Below are 19,377 nucleotides of genomic sequence, written 5' to 3'. Positions count from 1 at the left end.
AGTCAGGTGCTTAGAACATGGGCTTCAGCCCTTTATACACAGACTCAACGAGGGAGGGTTGAGTCGAGACAAGCAGGTGTATGAGCGGATGGGTTGAGTCGAAAGCTGTAGGGGCGAGTCCGTTTGACCCACAGGCGGGGAGGGGGTGGGTCGAGTCTGGAGGGGGGAAGTTCATTGTTTGGATGGAGGGGTCGAGGTAAGCTTCACTGTCTGTCGACTCAAACCTCGCTCGTGTCTTTTTTCATGTTTGTGCTTCGTGTATAGTCTGTTGAGGAGCGCAAGTTCAGTCCAACTAGAACCGTGCCACAAGAACCTTGTGCCATTTTCGGTTACACTATGATATTATGCTCCCTAGTGAGTGAGGGCTGTAAACGGGAAGTTACTCATTGATGCATGTGTGACCAGTCGTTGCGTGGCTTGTGCTCTCTCCATTCTTCGGGGAGAGGAATGCAAAAGCAGAGAGAGCTGGAGTACTTGTACTGCGGGGATCCTTGTGGTCAGTGGAGGGTGCTTCAGAACCGCTCTAATGGGCTGGCAGAATGATAGGCTTGATCCAAGAGCATCGTTGTCCCACTCTGATCTGCTGCATCACCTAACGGAGGAAATAGTACTCCTGGGGGTTTATGTGCCGCACCTACACTCGAGTTTTGAGTTTTGCCTAGGGGTGCGCCGAAACCCCCGCTCACTGTTCACCTCAGCCAGCTTCTGCAGCTGGGGCTGAACTCGCATCCCTGGGTTACTGAGCCCGTGCAGCTCGCGTTGGTCGCCAGTCTGCTGCACAAAGAAGTGAATGCCACGTTCTTGTCGACGTGTTTGCAGCGTTGAGAAAAGTCTCCAGGTACAAATTATTCCTCTTGCTCGGGCACAGTGCGCACAATTGCCGTGTAAAAAATGGCAGACACCTCGGGCAGTGCAGCTCCCTCTTGTCCTGCTGCCTGATCTCCCTCTCTCTGCCCACTGCGTGCAGGTGGTTCACAAGCGGCTTTGAGAGTGGCGACAACGTGTGGACGTGGGAAGGGGACAACGCCCAGTTCAGCAACATTGAGAACCTGTGGCTGCCCCAGCAGGACGTGCACCTGTGGAAATACGTCTCGTACAAGTGAGTGGGCCCCTTCCTCGTCTCGGCGGGGCCGGTTCCTAAGGGGGCCCCCGACTCGCTGCAGCTTTTCGACGGAGCTGAACCGCTGGGGCCTGCACAAGGTGGCCCCAGGGGACGAGCTGGCCTTCATCTGCGAGATCCCCAAGGAGCGCCTCTTCCAGATCTACATCCAGGAACGGCCCCTGGACTTCGGCTACATCCTCACCAACCGGGAGGAGGTTCCCCGGGGACCCTACTTCACCGAGGAGCCCCAGGAGGTCATCTTCGACCTGAGCGGCCGCAGCCAGACCAACGACATCTCCCTGCGATGCGTGGCCGCCGGACAGCCGCCGCCCACCTACCAGTGGTTCAAGGTGATCTCGCTTCACCACAGCCGTTCTTCGCCACCCCCGACAGAATCATCACAGCTCAGATAAGCTTGGCAGGGAAAATTGCTTTGCTACAGATAACGTCCAGTATTTTAATAGAAGATTTCGATGGTAATCTTACTGATTACATATTAGTAAATGAGTTGCACAGTTTTCACAAAGTAATTCTTTTTTTTTTTTTTTTTTTTTTTTTTGCACAATTCAACTTAGGTTCTTTCACGAGCTGGTCTCCCATGTTGATGATGAGAGGCAAGCAGATTATGCCTTTTTATCCATCTAAAAGCCTTCGGCACCGTTTTGCTGTCTCCCATTCTCACTAAGCTTCAGTTTCGAAATTTGGATCAGAACGTGCTGACCTGGATAAGTAATTACTTGACTGGTGTCAGTGCGTGTTGCTAAAGGGGCAATGTTTACCCTATTTATGTTTCATTGCAGGTGTCACAAGGCTCTTTCCGTGGGCTGCCCTCTTGATTTTCATTAATGATATTGCTGTGGGTATTTCATCACACATACATTGATTTGCTGATGATTGCGTTTCATATTGACCAATTTGAAACGAAGGTGACGGTACAGGACGATTCAGACCGTACTGGTACAGAGTGGTGCAAGGAGTGGAAAATGATGCTGAATCCAAGAGGGTGCTTCACGTGCGTGCTAAAAGAAGAGCAAAAAGCATACTGCATAGTTTTTTGCTGAACGCTAGTGTTGGTCACGGCATTGCTACAGCTCCGAATGGCATGCAGTAAGGCCTGAGGTGGGCCTCGCACGTTGCAAGGGGGGCCCAGCTGATGGCCCCTGGCTGATGTCTCCCCTTCCCAGGAGGAGTATGCCAACGACGAGCTCGTCAACGTCTACATTGACCCCCTGTCCAACGGGCGCTTCACGCAGACAGACGGCACGCTCACCATCCACAGCCCAGATCAGGTGAGTGCGAGACATTCACTCATTCACGAATATCTATCGAATCTGGCTGGGGCACTGGCAGTACTGCCTCGAGGATGTAGTGAGCCAGCCAAACCATTAGAAAGCTTGTGCAGAACACAGCAATTCCTCTGCCTGCATTAATTTTTGTAAGAGAGCTGTGATCAGTTATTCGAACTGGGTGTTTTTCTATCGCTTCAGTTGATCGCAGCTGGGCCACTAATTTCAATTTCACTTGACTCAAGATTCTGCCGAGGGTGCTTACTTGCACTGAATTGGGAGGTATTGGTTAGTGTTGTGTCGAGCAATATTTTATCACCAAACATCATACACCTGGCATGGCAAAGCGAAGATGCATGCTCAAAAGGCTGCCCCAAGGTCTCCGATGGCGTCGTCAACTCATAAAAGCGCAACATTTCCTAACCTGTCAGAAAAAAAGTGATTTGGCTGTTTACATTTGGTGAACATAACAACGTTACTTTTAGGAGTATGTACTTATTGACTCAAAATTTGTAGTTTACCCAGTAAAATGTCCAGTACCCTATTTTCCGGTGTACAAGTCACGTTTTTTTTTTCCTAAAATTTTCGTTGGTGCGACTTATCCACCGGTGCGACTTATGTATGGAATAAATCCGGTTTGCGGTGGCCGCGCGTGGCCAGCGCACGTTGAGACACAGCTCTGTGGTGTAATTCAATCCCAAGCCCACCGGTACGGCGTTTCTCATAGCCTATATGTCGCTTCGGGACATTACACCAAAGAATTTACAGCTTTTTCTAGTCAAAAACAATGATAAAGGCCTGCGAAAACTGCGCGCCACTTTACGCCATGCGCAGTAAGTACAGTTCAGAATAAATTCAAAGTAACATCAAACTGGGTTGCAAAAACAAGATGCAGGTGATGAATTATTACAGAGAGTTACTCTGAAGGGTGACGTTGAAAATCTGGGGTGGCCGTATGAAAGGTCAGTCACGTGTCTGCAACAACATGAGCAGAGACTTTCAAAATGCTGGTAATGTGCTGCTAATTTTTAAAATGACAGCTTGCGGATAAGTTTCGATTTTCGGGCCGCTTCCCGTCGCGTCACTTCCGTCCGCCATGACACCTTTATTGCGCTGATTTACGACAGCACGCAAGAGACGCGCGACGTTTGGAGAGGTGGCCAAATGGGACTCCATTTCTACAAAAACAGTTGTAGCCGGGTTGATAAAGGCCGGAGTAATCCAGTCCACGAGTGGTAACGATGTTGGCGAAGAAGATATCAGAGAGTCGGAGGACAGTGATGCGCCGGTGGAACTCCCGCTGAAGATACTGAATTATTTGTTAGCGAGTCCGAGGAAAAAGGCTTCGATGGTTTTGCCTAAATGCCGTCCATAAGTACATGCCATCTGTGTGTGTCAATAAACCATTTTTGAGAAGTTAGTTCTGTCTAGTTGCGCTTTCGCAAGTCTGCATCGTGTGTTCCGCCGTCCTTCGTCTCTGTAATTTCACTTTAGCGCAGTGTTTTTACGGGAAATCTTGTTATTCATCCTTTATGGAAATACAGAAAAGCAGCGTGCCAAGAGCCACGGTGCTGTAGCATTTCTTGTCTCTGCAGGAAAAGTTCCGGTGGGCAGAATTTTACAGGAACGCTTCAGAAACTACCGCTATGATGTGTTGCGCTACCAGTGGAGCGAACTGTAATGCATGTAAACGAACTGTAACCATCAGCGTACACACCGGTATTTTGTCTGCAGAGGTGTATGGCATTTTTCTTGTTGCGAGTTGCACTAAGCCAGTCATATACAGTCTACGGCTGTTACAACGGACCCTTTTAATTCGTAAAAAAATCTCTGCTGTATCCGAACAGAATGGGGAGCATAAATTGGGAACATTGGCCATCAATGCTGCATAGAAATGCTGCAGACAATTTGTACTTTCTACACGCCAGCAGCATCTCTGCACAGCATTCAGGCCAGGTAAAAGTATCGCCTAGCACTGTTTTCGAAGCTTAGCACCGGCACTTGGAAAAGGCCAGGCACATGCGGACGAGTGCGTAGAAACGCCCGCTAAGCTGGGCGAGTAAAGCGAGGCTATAACTGGGAGCAATTACTAACCAGCTATAAAAATCAGTTGCGGCCAGGAGAGCTAGCCAGGTCCTTTTGCCAGGTCGCTTAGTGATGAGGCTGGTTTACCTGAAACCATTCGTCCAACCATTCAGATCGCTGCCTGATGTTCCCCCAATGCAGCTTCTGCAGTTTTAATGATCTTGATCTGGTCAGTGAAGCAGCTAATGCGAAATAGTGTGACGGAGGACAGCTGTGAAATGGGAATTCACACCAGTTGAACTGCACGTGGCCAGCGGCAGATTGCACACAATGGATGGGAAGAACCTTTTTCACCGAACAGAACGGGAACCATGCATGCGTGGGAATAATGAATGCCGAACGTCACTGAGCCCGAGTTCTTTATTACGTAAACAAACTGTGTCTCAGGCGGACTCGACATTGTTGGGAACTGGCGAACAGGCCTCGGCTGCCGCAATTCGGAACACACTCGACATAGCAACACATCAGAGGGCACCTCCGTAAAATGTGGCAAGCAGACAGGAAGGAACAGAGAGACAACGAACTGCACCCGGTGAAGCCCCACTTGGGACGATACAGCAGATTCATGGAAGTTGCTTTAGCTAGGCTGCGGATCGGCCACACCCATGCCGCACACCCGCACTGGCTCACAGGACCCCTGGGCGGCAGGTGCGGAGGGGGCCTCTCCGTAGCTCACATTCTCATCACGCGTAAGGCACTCGACACAACGAGACACAAATACTGCCCAGAGCTCAGCAGACAACATATTCCACTGCATCTTACTTCCTAGCTGTTGATCCCACTTGTTCCATTAGTAACTCTTTCGTTACGGCGGAAAAACGGCCGATTTTGAGTGCTTCCACAAAGCTTTTTTTTTTTTCTCTCGAGCTAGTGGACACATTTAGTAGTGCTTTGCATGAAATTGTAACTCATAAATTGCTACTCCAAACACATAACAGTAGTTTTGTGAAAGGCACAATTATTTAGTTTATTTCTCAAATAATAGGGAAAAATTCGCAAAAAAAGTATACGCACAACGTATCTAGGCAATTGTACTGAACCTAAAAATTATTTTAGGAATTCAAAGACATACAAATTGTTCCTTGGCCGTCCTTGGCCATGATTCAATATATAAGTCAGTGCTGTACATTAAGTTCTGGAGCTTTGCGATCCTGTAAACCTAGCGGAATTGACGGCTGTGCGACTCCTTGAAGCCACTCGAGGGAAGTCGGTATCTCTAAAATATGCATCCAAGCATACTTTTTTTGTGTTCTGACACAAACTATTTATTACTTCAGTGGTAAAAAACAAAAAAAAACAATCCAGCTTTCTTGAAAAGCGTTGTGCATCACTCTGTAGCGCTAATCTGGCACGAGAGTCAGGCTATGTTGAAGGTGATAACGTGATATGGCGCAGTGCGTTTGGCAAAACATCCCCGCGGTACATTGTCCAGACCCTACACATCAATGTAAAACCGCAGTCATCAGATAGGAAGGACGTTTTGTTTATAAATACCGTATTTACACGATTGTAAGTCGACTCGAATGTAGGTCGACCCCCCAAAATTGCACCTCTAAAAAAAAAAAAATTGCGAGCGCCGCCTAGAAAATTGTATCACAAAGCATGGCCTCCGCAATTTGCTGCCGGCAGCACCGCCGGCAGCAAATCGCGCAGGCGCCGCCGGCAGCAGATTGCGGAGGCCACGCACAAAGAGAAGCTCTGCGCTCGCGGTATGCGCGGTAGATGTTAAGAAAAGCTTTTGTATAAGCACCTGGAAGAACCATTCGCTGTGGGTTGAGCGGGAAGAACACATTCGCTGCGAGATGACAACCATCGAAGCAACCGGCAGCGGCCACTGCCGCGCGATACGATACCAAAACAAACAACATGTCGGCTGACGGAAGCGGCCGCGCGCGATTTACTTTTGAGCGACTAACCTCTCACCAACGCGTTCGGAAGTGTACTGAACAATGTGATATGATATGGGCTACGTTAGCGCCGCGCATTGCATTAAGGGATTCTCTAATACTCATTTTGTTTATTAAAGTTGAATAAAACACTTCCTGACGCGTTTTTGCACGCGATTCGTGCGCGTCGGCGTTGCACGGGCGACTTTTTCACGCCCGCGGTGACGATTCCGCGTGCGCGGCACCTTCTACTGCTTTTAAATTCTACCAGTTCTACCTCGGTAAAACGCGCGCCGAGCGCGGCAGCGAGAGGAGCCTGACGACGCGCGCTCTTCATGGTGCCGGAGGTGTTTAGGCTTACCACGGTGACGGATATTTGATTGGTGCTTTCCCTAGCGGTGCGGATAATGCTATATAGTGTCGTTTTCGACCACATTATCAGCTCCTTTCCTGCACAAACGTCTTCATTTGTGCCTTCAGTGATATCTTAGAGAGCGGTTAGAAGTGGTCGCTGGAGCTACGCGCACCTCTTCCCGAATGGTGCCGCCATGTTGCCGCCGCCGATCGCGTAGCGCGCAGCATGCGGGTGGTAGTCGCGGCAGCGTCAGTGCGGCGCATTTTCACGAGCAGAAGACGCCCCATGCGGTTCATAGTTTAGACCATAATTACGGGAACGAGGGTGCAAAGCTGTCCCCACCTCGTAGCACCCCTGATTTCTCGTTTCTCTTGCCGTTAATAGCGGTAGACGGTTCAACTTCGATTCTAAGTCGACCCCCCAACATTGGATTGTCAAATTTGAAAAAAAGGGGTCGACCTACAATCGTGTAAATACGGTACAGCACAAAGTCAAAAACGAACCTACCTGGCAGCACGTGTCGAAGTCTGAGGCATTTTAATTGGAGGGTCTTCATCAGAACTAAAATCTAACGAATCCACATCGTCGGTGTAGTCATCACTGCTGCTGGGGTAAAAAAGAATCAGCAGCAGCACCTGTCCGCTTTTGCGGAGTGCCCAGTGAAGTGGACGCCACTCTCCCACAACTCGCCGCTATCGCGAGTTCAACGTCCACTCTCAACACCGTCTCCACACACGAAATGCCAACAGAACATAAAGGAAATTGAAAAAAGAGTTGCCAATAAATGCTCCAGGTGGTGGTAGTTGTACGCCAGGTGCCGTTTTTAGCTTTCGCAGGACGTTTGAAGTCATCGGCACTCCGTGTCCGATGGCCTATGGCGCCAAAAGGGAAGAGCTAAGCAGGTTTCGAAGTATTTAACGGAGATTCAGTTTTTCAACCTGGTTTCATATAATATAGTTTATAGGTAGTTACTTCTTTAAAAATCATCATCATAATGATCAGATAAAACATCATCATCAGTCACGTGTTTACAAGCAACTGTTTCAAAACGTTGTGGGATATATGTGGGGTTCCTCGGGGGCCTTAGCCAGTCCTGGCGTAAGCCACCACGCTAGCTCCCGGCGTGTCAACCACGCGGGCTCCCATGGCTACGGCAGCCCAGCGAGGTTCGCCGATACGAGAACACAGTAGACAGTAGTGCTGAAGCACAGCCGTTTATTTGGGGAATCCCAAAGCATGCGAGCACAAGGCTCGACGGCGTTCACGAATCACGCCGTCCGGGTCGTGACCGCGAACAGGAGGTAGGCACTCACGGCGCGCGACAAACAAAGCTCCCACCTGAGATGCATGGTATCCGCAATCGCCGCAATGTTCCGCCGATCTCGCCCCAACCGGGTCTCCGACGAGACTCTCCCCGTCTCCCGTGCGCGCACGTTCGCGCCGCCCGCGCGCCTATCCCCGCACACATTGGTGGCGCCATCTCTCGGGGGACGCCGACGAACCAGCGGAGCGCTGGACCGGTTTCAGTGCACAAGCGTCTCTCCCGAAGCGCGCGCTGGCTCGGGATCGCAGGTCGCGGTTCTCCACGATTCCCACACTCCTCCCCCCTAAAACTGGACGCCACTTGAGCTCGAGTGACGTCACGTTGCACCACACTCGTCACGACGTCTCAAGTCAGCAAAACAGCCACCGAACGCCACTCCACACCAAAGTTCGCCACACGATGCCGCCGTCGCGATGCTCGCCTCACAAACCCGCAAACACATTGCAATGGTTCCAAGTCTCTCGCGGTTGGGCAGCACAGCAGGTTGGCAGGCCCGGGGGTAGCCTGCAGCCGCAGCCGACGAACGCTGGGGTCGCGCCATGATGCGACCCCCACTCCCAGCTCGAGGCGGCAACGGGAATGGCCGCGCCCACTGCGGCTGCCCGAAGGCTCGCGCCGCTCGCGTAGGCGCCAGATCCCGCCGCCTCCTGGGTTCCGTGGCCGGCTCGGCCGCAGGTCCTCCCGAACGGTTGGCTGCCGCCCGGCAGGCCGGAGCAGCAACTGGCGGTAGCTCGGCCGCGCTCGGCCCCGCCGGTGGATCAACAGGCCATCCTCGCTGTCCGTGGCAGTGGTGACTGGCTGGCTCCCGGTTGTATCCGTATGCAGGTCTCGCTCTCACCGTCCAGTTTAAACGATTCCCGAACTTGAAGTGGGGAGCAGCGGGACTCCGCAATCTCCTGTGACTGGCCGGAAACCTTATCGACGATCTCGCCAAATAGGGTAACAAAGATGCCCGAGGGGGCTCCCCCTTGCACGTTCGCTTGCTCGCGGAATCACGAGTCCGGCAACTGTGCTCCAGCAGCCACCCCCGCCTGGAGGCAGCTCGCCCGACTATTACGGGGGGTCAGCATCGAAACACCCGTCCGAGTAATTTCGGCTTGGTGCGTTGGTCGGCAAAGCAGCGTCAGCATCAAGCAGGCGGGCTCCGGCAACTCACTCGCAGCAATACAAGCTGCCGTAGAGCCAGCGCCAACCGCAATACCAGCGGCTTACGGGCGCAAATCACTGGTATAGGTCGCCTGAGAGTCCGTCTCTTACTAAGACTGGCGATCTCTCGCGACCAACGAGCCCGCTGCCGAGCCGCGCGAAGCTCTTACTGCCTAAACGCAATCTCGAGCGGAGACTTCACGGCATCGAGACGCACGCACTCCGGAAGCGCGGAGACAACGGTCCCATTGCTCCCGCTTCCCCTCGCAGCGAGAGGAGACTGATTCTTCAGCGATCCCCCTCGCTCTTTGTCAGGCGTCAAATCGGCAAACACTCCGCCTCGGACTCGAAGCGCAGTAGCGGCGGGCTCATCGTGCGGCTTGCGAACTCCCAAACACCGCACCCTCGGTCGGTAGTGTCCGCCGCGCCTGGGGGAAACTTCAACCGGCGCCGCCGGCGCGACTGCGCGGGGACGGCGCTACGAGGAAGGCGACCCGCCGCCATGTTGGAACAAGGCCTACGCACCTCCCGTCTCGCAAGCGGGCCGCGACTGCGGTGCTCGGAGGTATCCTACTGACTCACCGCCTGGTGCGGGTAGGAAGGTTTACTCATTTGCCGTCACGGCTGTATCGGGCATCATAACTGTCTGCCTGCAACCGACTGGCGCGAGGTGTTTCGTCCGAAGTCTTCCGGACAAAAGGTAGCGGGCTACGACTGCAGCAACGCATTTCTCGGGGAGCTAGCAACCTCGAATTCGTCCGAATACGAGACCCACGTTCGGGCGCCATGTGGGGGGTTCCTTGGGGGCCTTAGCCAGTCCTGGCGTAAGCCACCACGCTAGCTCCCGGCGTGTCAACCACGCGGGCTCCCATGGCTACGGCAGCCCAGCGAGGTTCGCCGATACGAGAACACAGTAGACAGTAGTGCCTAAGCACAGCCGTTTATTTGGGGAATCCCAAAGCATGCGAGCACAAGGCTCGACGGCGTTCACGAATCACGCCGTCCGGGTCGTGACCGCGAACGGGAGGTAGGCACTCACGGCACGCGACAAACAAAGCTCCCACCTGAGATGCATGGTATCCGCAATCGCCGCGATGTTCCGCCGATCTCGCCCCAACCGGGTCTCCGACGAGACTCTCCCCGTCTCCCGTGCGCGCACGTTCGCGCCGCCCGCGCCCGCGCGCCTATCCCCGCACACATCGGTGGCGCCATCTCTCGGGGGACGCCGACGAACCAGCGGAGCGCCGGACCGGTTTCAGCGCACAAGCGTCTCTCCCGAAGCGCGCGCTGGCTCGGGATCGCAGGTCGCGGTTCTCCACGATTCCCACAACGTCAACAAACTACACACAGTTAACCCACACTTGTGTCACAGACACAGTGAAGTTGCCTCAGCCGGGTTACACTCGTGCAACAGCCCTGTGCAGCAGGCCTGTCCATCATCCACACAGGGGGGGAACAGCTGCGCCATTTGCTCCACTGAGCGCCCAACTTGTTCACCTGCGCCGCCCTGTGCCCAAGCCTGAATTGATGCGGCTGCCATAACACCCAGCACCCGAAAACTTGGCTGAAACAGAGCGTTTTCGGTTCCATCGAGGCGTTTATGGTTTCGGTTTCATCGAGGTCACTGTGGAACTTGGCTTCGGCTTAGCCATAAGGCTGCAGGCACAACGCGCCGTCTGTTTGAATTTGTGTGTGTTGCATTGGCACATTGTGTTTGCCAGTGTCGGCCACTGTGCTACAATCAGTAAAAGATGACAAAAAGTAAAATGCTTTTTGTCTTATTGGAAATAGATATAATAATATCCGCATGAAATGTGGTAGTTTATTGGAGGTGAACATCAGTTTAGTCGCCCGCTTCTGGCGGTCCTAGCTAGGCTGCGCGCACCGTTTCATTGCTGTATATATTGAACAAACAGGGTCTTGGACTTGGTAATTTGGCGCGCTTTTGTTTGGAGGTAATTACTGATTTTCGCGTGTGAGCTTGAGGCGAAAATGAACTCGAAACTTGAAATCAACTCCCTTTGAAATGGAGGGAAGGCTGGTTGCCTTTTGCCTTCCCTTCGTTTTTCTGTATTCAGAAAAGAACAAAGAAACTTCAGTTCAATTTAATTCAACTTCGGGGTTTGCCTTGGTCCAAAATTAATTGGTCCTTCTGACGCGCTCTAGTCACGCAGTCTCCAGAGTAAGTTCGTCACCTCTTCCCACCCTGCGATGGGCGAAGACAAATGTGCGTTCAGCTTCACACGCACTGAAACTGCCGTTCGATAGAAAGGGTGCAAGCAAACACCTTGTTTTACGGAACGCCGCCTTGGGGTCAAATAACCTGCCGTTTACCAGACACAAAGCAGGGCCTGTTACCTGATCTCTTTTGACTTTGTGCGTGAAATTCAACCTTGGGACAGTAATAGCATGGCTGGCTCAGTGGGGCCGAAGGTAGATTACTCCGCATTTTGCAAACCTCCAGATATAGTACAAGAACTGCGCTCCTGGTTCAGAGTAGGTTCTAGTGCATGGTGGAACACCTGAGATAGTAGAGAGATAACAGGTACTTGGCAGGGGACTTGCACAATGGCCCATAGGGAGACTAGGGAGGCACCGCAATGCTGTCAAATGGTGTTGCATCTGCTCAAAATGGCAATTCTGGCTGCCCCAAACCTGCTACAAAAGGCACTCTTGCCTGCTCCCAGGACTGCTCCCAAACCCATGGACCCTGTTCCACCCCTGATAGCACTCCACACAACAAAATGCAAACACTTGCCGTACTTCGCGCCCAACACCGGCCAGCATGGGTTCACTCATACGAAGAGTGGATGCGGCCCTCGTGGCGCGTCAAGGACGCCTTGGCAGCACTCTGGAGCTTCGTCTGTGCGGCCTCCATGGCCAGACATTGCCAGCGACCTTCCTGCTCTCCTCGTTCCCCCGTGGTTTCGGGCCACCCTTCTTTAATAAAGTTAGCTGCCTTCCTCCCTTCCTTCCCACTGCACTCAACATACTTTTTAGCTGTCAATCCCATGTTTTCCGTTAAAAGGACACTGAAGTGAATTTGTCAAGCTCCTGTTCTTGCTTGCACTGCGTAGACTGGCTCAAATTAGCACACTTTTCATCATTTATTCGGTTGACAAGTCGGTAATTATTTCACAAAGCGCGAAAGAAGGAAAACTACCATGGGCGGTTTGCCACGGCCGCACCAACTAAAGGCTGTGACGACGGGAGGAGACGCACCGTGATTGGTTAGCATTCAAACAAGTTTTGGTTTCGGTTCTGTAACACAGCATGCTTGACATCCGACGACATCGTTGGATGGGCATTCTCGATATCTCGGTAATCGTCGTACCGTGCTTTTGCCATGTTGTCGGCTGTAAAATGCATAAGATAAGCCTCCCAGGACGGCTTGGAATCGTAGCAATCCCTTCCGGAGGCCTACGCAGTGGATAAACGCCCTCCACGTCCCCGCAGACGCTCAAACAGCACGCGCTTTTCCCCCATATTTGGAGCTTTCCTCACTCATGCCTGTATCGTAAAAAGCGTGTTCGCACCAGGCCAAGGGTCTGTTGATTCTGGCCTGTGCCCACTGCCCGCAAGCAGTCGGTGCTTATGGCAACAGCACGCCAACGAGAACTTGCTAGCATGCCAGTGTCAGCCTGTGCACGTTGTGTGAACTAGTTCATGGAGCAGTGAACGTTACGGCAAAAAAAAATGTGAACTCAGTACAGAAAACATCGGCCAAAAACGGAAAAGTCAACTCGTAAAAAAAAAATGAATGAATGTACCCCTGGGGATTCGAACTCGGGACTTGCAGAACACTTGCAATAACATACACGGCGCTCCAGACCACTCAGCCACGGGCGAGCGCTGCTGACCTTGGAAATATAAGGTATATAATGTATAACCACTTTACACTTTTATTTAGTTTTAGCGTTTCAAGCAGCTTAGGTGACTATTTGTTGTATTGCGCTCGTGCCGTAAGCATCCCCCATGTTTCCACAATATCTCATGTCTAGCAATTGCATTTCTTAGACGGAAAAGCGTTCGCAGATGCGTAGTCGTGCTGCTGACCGCTGTGCTTGTTCACCCAGTGCAAGAGTGCTTCCCGCACCCTAGTTTTACGCTGTATGGTAAAAGTTTCAGTTGATTTTATTTCCTTAGTACATATATTGACTTCGCTGACTCTTCTCCCTCCTTCAAGAGGCCTGATATTTTCCTACTGGCGTACCAGTTAGCGAAGCATTGCATGTGCGCTTGTGCAGTGCTTGTGTGAAGCGACCTTGACTTGGAGCTAGATACAGTGTACAAACTAACAAAGTAAAGAAAGGCACATTCTTCCATTCACAAACGTGTCCTGGCTTCGTTTCAACTGAGCGAACGAATTGCGACGACCCGTCGGCAGCTGGCGGACGAAACACTGGGCCGACTGACTCTGTCGGAAGGCCGGCGAGCCGTACAGTAGCGCAGCCAATTGCCAGCTCCTCTCCTCCTGACATCGCACGAAAACGCCACAGAAAATGGGCGAGGGTGCAGAGAGGAGGACAGCATTTTCGAATTGGTTTTTCTACTAAATGAATTCGCGTAAACGCGGTCAGAGTGGTCGAAACGGGGCCTAGGGACTCCAGACTACAATCGTAATCCCGTGCTCGTAATCTCGCAACGTTTACAAATCACTTTGTTGTCCCTTTAAGCGTGTTTTTAAGTACTTATCAGAAGTTAAATTTTCACACCGCCTTTCATATCGCCCATCGTCATAGCCTGGCCCTCTGCACCGGCCACCTTCATTGTCTTTTCTTACTTGATTGCCCATTTTAGTACTTGCCTCTTAGCTGCGCTTTTGGCACTCTTTGCCCTGGTTGGCCTTGTGCCACTAAAAACCAACCACCACTGTCATCATCATCGCCGTCTGTTCTAGAACCATTCTAAAAACCTCATAGCAAGGGGATTAGGTGATGCTTGCAATCAAGAAGAGTACAGTGGCAGCAGCAGCAGCCCCTTTCCACGCTGCAAGAAACATTCTTGAAGTAAGGTGGAGGTAGAAACATATGCGAGAACAGGCGGTTAGAAGCTATTCACAGGCGTTGTATTTTGTGGCATAGTTTCGCAGCTGGCATGCGGAGGGGCATCCCCACCTGGCCACGCTTTGGTCTGCTTGTGGGCAGGTGGGGGTTGTTTGTGTTATACCGCGGTCAGTGGTAGTTGGTGATTGCCCTGCCCCGCTTCTTCCCCAAACCTTGCAGACCAAGGACCGGGGCAAGTACCACTGTGTGGCGGAGAACCGGTACGGCAGGGTGCTGTCGCGCTCGGTGTCCCTGGGCTTTGGCTTCATCGGCGAGTTCAACAAGAACCGCGCGGGTGACAGCGGCAAAGAGTTCTGGGGTGCGTTTCCTCCTTTCCTTCCCTTCTGTTGCAGCGAGAGTGCCCCTGTGGTCTGAATTCAAACCGGGGTTCTCTGCAGGCAAGTCGGTGTCGTGCGACCCCCCGCAGTTCAACCCGTCGGTGCACTACTTCTGGGTGCGCAACTCGTTCCCGGACTTTGTCCAGGAGGACCCGCGGGTGTTCATGTCGCACGACGGCAACCTGTACTTCTCGTCGCTGGAGAAGAATGACGACGCCAACTACTCGTGCAACGTCCAGAGCCGCATCTCCTCCACGGGGCGCACGGGGCCCTACTTCCACGTGGCCGTCGAGCCTGCCTGTGAGTGCCTCTCGAGGGGAGGGGGGAGGGGAAAACACCCCACTTCTTGAGAAATCGCCTGTCAACGCCACCTCTTTCCTTGCGTGCAGCGAGTGGTCAGAAGCTGCTGTTCCCCAACAACTTCCCCAAGTCATTCCCCGAGGCCCCCCTGGTGGGCAACGACGTCCGCCTGGAGTGCATCGCCTACGGATAGTGAGTGCTGCCCTTGGTTGGGGCCTGGTGGGGGAGCTTTGGTGGGAAAGGCCACTAGGTCGCAAAGGATGCCTCTTGCTGTGCCTCCTGGGGCGTTCCTCAGGGGCCACCCTTGCGTCCTGTGCTGTTACCAAGAGACTGCAGTGGTCGCTTGTGGCTCAGTTTTTTAAAGATGGCGGTCTTTGTTGGGCTACTTGAACACGAAAACTTTGGTCTGTCTGGCCCTTGATCCAGCCGCCCAGCCAAACATTAAAAGAATTCACAAAGGATACATTTATTTAGGCAAAAAAGAGAAGAGGTAAAGGAAAGGCAGGAATGTTAACTAGGCTACGGCCTATCCTGCGTGGGGGAAAGGGATAACAATGAGGAAAAAGGGGAAAGGCACAGACATAGCGTAGAGTGGTGTGCCTAGTGGTAGGGCACTATAGACAAACAAGTTCAGCGAGCTCATGGAGGGTAGTCTTTTTCGTTAGTCTTTTGTGCAATTCCGTCGTTTTTAGAAAACACAGGAGCGCTTTTGTCGCCTTGTCCGTAGATGACAGAGAAGGCCAGTGGCCCAGGATTGTCTCCTCAGAGAACGGGCGCCCAGAGTCTAACTTTCGTAGAGTCGAAGAGAGTTGGCTTCGTTCCGATGAAAACTGTGGACACTGGCATAGGACATGTCGTATGGTCTCTGGTGTGTCACAGACTTCGCACACCTCACTGGCTGCCATTCCATACCACGAATGTCCATGTCCACAGAATTCAAAATAGCCCATCTTACCACTTCCACAGCTGCAGCACTTACCGCCATCTGTCGTGCCCTTCACACCGTTGAACAAACTTCATGCCAAAGATGGGCGATCTTCTGCGACTCGCAGCCTATGCTCCAATCTCCCCAGTCAGCCCGGTGCCGTGGACCTCGTGAACAGCTGCTGGCCGAGCTGCTGGCCGCTGTACGACCGTGCCACCCCAGCGGGTCATGGCATTGCCTTTCAGTTGAAACGAAAGTGCGGACACTGCCGTCCGCTTGGCACACCAAAAAAAACGGAGACCATATCCATTCTGTTATCCAGGACGGACGCCGCTAGGACTCTCCACGAACTTGCTCGACAGGCCAGGCTATCCAGTCTTCACGAGTGCTCGTATTCATGCCCTGGACCCGCATCTTCAGTGCCCCCTTCCATTAGGCCTCCTGCGATCTGATGCAACCGTTCTTTGTCGTCTATGGCCTGGAGTCACATTCACAGATGTGTAGGCAAAACATTTCCCCACTACCAGGCTATGCTCATGCTTGTCAGTGTTGTTGAGCAAGAAGAAAACATTTAACCTTTGCATAGCGGTCCGCTTCGGGGTGCACCCGAATGGGGTGTTAGATGTTAAATTTCACGCTTCTTTTTCTTCCACTTCTTTCTTTCACAAGCGGGTAAAAGGTCGACTTTCACAAGGTCCACTTCCACTTGTCTTTCACAAGTGGGTAAATAGGCTTATCCAGGAAGGGTTAGGCATATTTAAAGGAAGACATTGTTCATTTAATTAAAAATACATGGCTGCTTGATTTCAAAATAAAAAATCACCTTGAAAAAATGTTTCATCCTCAAAATACAAAAAGCGCTCGCAGCGCCCCCTTGCGGCAGTGTTCCAATTTCAGCTATCACAAAAGTTTCCAGTAGATGGCATGAGCAGTGGAACGTGGCAAAATTCAATTCACTTGAGCAAACCTCCTCCACGTTTATGGTGGGAAGAGCGAAACAGGAGGGAAGCAGCGTGAGAGGTGTGCGGGAAGGATAGGAGGGAGAGAGAGTGTGTTGTTCGCAGGACCCAGGTCGAGGCTTCACTGGGTCCACGTAGTGCTGAAGAATGTTTGGGCGGATCCTGTTCACAGAGAGCTTCCTGGGCAGCCTGGACGTTCGCTGTCAGCGGGGGATGGGGCAAGAGATGGCGGGGTGCATGGGGAGCAGGTGACGGTAAGGAGAGGCATTTATGTGGCAGGGTCGTCTTTCGACAACGTTTGCAGCAAAGTGGGCAAATGCTTTTTCACCTCGGGGCTTGCCGGCAGTGTTCGCCTGGTTGCTGGGCTATGAGCAAGCCATTCATTGCTGCCTTCTGTGAGATTTATTTGTCCTCCTCTTTTGCTAACTCCCAGTGGGTGTTTTAATTCTTATTCCTGAGAGGTGCTGCCACCTGTCCAAGCTGAAGAGAAGCATTGAGGCCATGACAAACGTCTCTGCAGGCATGTCTTGTGTAGAGGAGCTGGCAGTAGTCAGCTGCAGGGAGTTATACATTGCAAAACAATGTTCTGGGGAAAATTTTATCAGAACTGGTAAAGGTGTTCTTACACCTAAAGAAATGGTAAATGTGAAGGGCAAGCTTAATTAACGCAATACCGGCATTACCACAAAGCGTTTTCAAAATCTTCGCGTTTACGAAGTTACATCAAGCTTCAGAGATGTTGTGGGAATCGTGGAGAACCGCGACCTGCGATCCCGAGCCAGCGCGCGCTTCGGGAGAGACGCTTGTGCGCTGGAACCGGTCCGGCGCTCCGCTGGTTCGTCGGCGTCCCCCGAGAGATGGCGCCACCGATGTGTGCGGGGATAGGCGCGCGGGCGCGGGCGGCGCGAGCGTGCACGCACGGGAGAAGGGGACTCTCGTCGGAGACCCGGTCGGGACGAGATCGGCGGAACATGGCGGCGGTGATGGATACTTGTGTCTCAGGTGGGAGCTTTGTTTGTCGCGCGCCGTGAGTGCCTGCCTCCCGTTCGCGGTCACGACCCGGACGGCGTGATTCGTGAACGCCGTCGAGCCTTGTGCTCGCATGCTTTGGGATTCCCCAAATAAACGGCTGTGCTTCGGCACTACTGTCTACTGTGTTCTCGTATCGGCGAACCTCGCTGGGCTGCCGTAGCCATGGGAGCCCGCGTGGTTGACACGCCGGGAGCTAGCGTGGTGGCTTACGCCAGGACTGGCTAAGGCCCCCGAGGAACCCCTCATATATCCCACATGGCGCCCAACGTGGGGCTCGTATTCAGACGAATTCGAGGTTGCTAGCTCCCCGAGAAATGCGTTGCTGCAGTCGTAGCCCGCTACCCTTTGTCCGGAAGACTTCGGACGAAACGCCTCGCGCCAGTCGGTTGCAGGCAGACAGTTATGATGCCCGATACAGCCGTGACGGCAAATGCGTTAACCTTCCTACACGCACCAGGCGGTGAGTCAGTAGGATACCTCCGAGCACCGCAGTCGCGGCCCGCTTGCGAGACGGGAGGTGCGTAGGCCTTGTTCCAACATGGCGGCGGGTCGCCTTCCTCGTAGCGCCGTCCCCGCGCAGTCGCGCCGGCGGCGCCGGTTGAAGTTTCCCCCAGGCGCGGCGGACACTACCGAACGAGGGTGCGGTGTTTGGGAGTTCGCAAGCCGCACGATGAGCCCGCCGCTACTGCGCTTCGAGTCCGAGGCGGAGTGTTTGCCGATTTGACGCCTGACAAAGAGCGAGGGGGATCGCTGAAGAATCAGTCTCCTCTCGCTGCGGGGGGAAGCGGGAGCAATGGGACCGTTGTCTCCGCGCTTCCGGAGTGCGTGCGTCTCGATGCCGTGAAGACTCCGCTCGAGATTGCGTTTAGGCAGTAAGAGCTTCGCGCGGCTCGGCAGCGGGCTCGTTGGTCGCGAGAGATCGCCAGTCTTAGTAAGAGACGGACTCTCAGGCGACCTATACCGGTGATGTGCGCCCGTAAGCCGCTGGTATTGCGGTTGGCGCTGGCTCTACGGCAGCTTGTATTGCTGCGAGTGAGTTGCAGGAGCCCGCCTGCTTGATGCTGACGCTGCTTTGCCGACCAACGCACCAGGCCGAAATAGCTCGGACGGGCGTTTCGATGCCGACAACCCGTAATAGTCAGGCGAGCTGCCTCCAGGCGGGGGTGGCGGCTGGAGCACAGTTGCCGGACTCGTGATTCCGCGAGCAAGCGAACGTGCAAGGGGGAGTCCCCTCGGGCATCTTTGTTACCCTATTTGGCGAGATCGTCGATAAGGTTTCCGGCCAGTCACAGGAGATTGCGGAGTCCCGCTGCTCCCCACTTCAAGTTCGGGAATCGTTTAAACTGGACGGTGAGAGCGAGACCTGCAGCATACGGATACCACCGGGAGCCACGCCAGTCACCACTGCCACGGACAGCGAGGATGGCCTGCTGAACCACCGGCGGGGCCGAGCGCGGTTCGTGGAGCTGCTACTCCAGTTGCAGCTCCGGCCTGCCGGGCTGCAGCCAACCGTTCGGGAGGACCTGCGGCCGAAGCGGCCACGGAACCCAGGAGGCGGCGGTATCTGGCGCCTACGCGAGCGGCGCGAGCCTTC

At 53.3% G+C, this 19,377-nt stretch overlaps 1 protein-coding gene across 2 annotated transcripts in view; it reads left to right on the top strand.

Annotated features, from left to right (window-relative positions):
• Positions 1 to 19,377, top strand: part of Cont (Contactin) — a 61,776-nt gene that overhangs the window by 3,525 nt on the left and 38,874 nt on the right. For both annotated transcript variants that reach the window (XM_077688802.1, XM_077688801.1), the window contains 6 exons: positions 968 to 1,099; positions 1,164 to 1,452; positions 2,287 to 2,391; positions 14,410 to 14,548; positions 14,628 to 14,867; positions 14,957 to 15,059. In XM_077688802.1, the coding sequence (XP_077544928.1) occupies positions 968 to 1,099; positions 1,164 to 1,452; positions 2,287 to 2,391; positions 14,410 to 14,548; positions 14,628 to 14,867; positions 14,957 to 15,059 (1,008 nt within the window). The remainder of the gene's footprint in view (positions 1 to 967; positions 1,100 to 1,163; positions 1,453 to 2,286; positions 2,392 to 14,409; positions 14,549 to 14,627; positions 14,868 to 14,956; positions 15,060 to 19,377) is intronic.

The sequence above is a fragment of the Haemaphysalis longicornis genome, unplaced genomic scaffold (genome assembly GCF_048455015.1).
Source record: "Haemaphysalis longicornis isolate Haplotype H1 unplaced genomic scaffold, Haemaphysalis longicornis Haplotype H1 scaffold_10, whole genome shotgun sequence".
Classification (NCBI taxonomy): domain Eukaryota; kingdom Metazoa; phylum Arthropoda; class Arachnida; order Ixodida; family Ixodidae; genus Haemaphysalis; species Haemaphysalis longicornis.
This window is presented reverse-complemented; position numbering and strand designations above follow the sequence as displayed.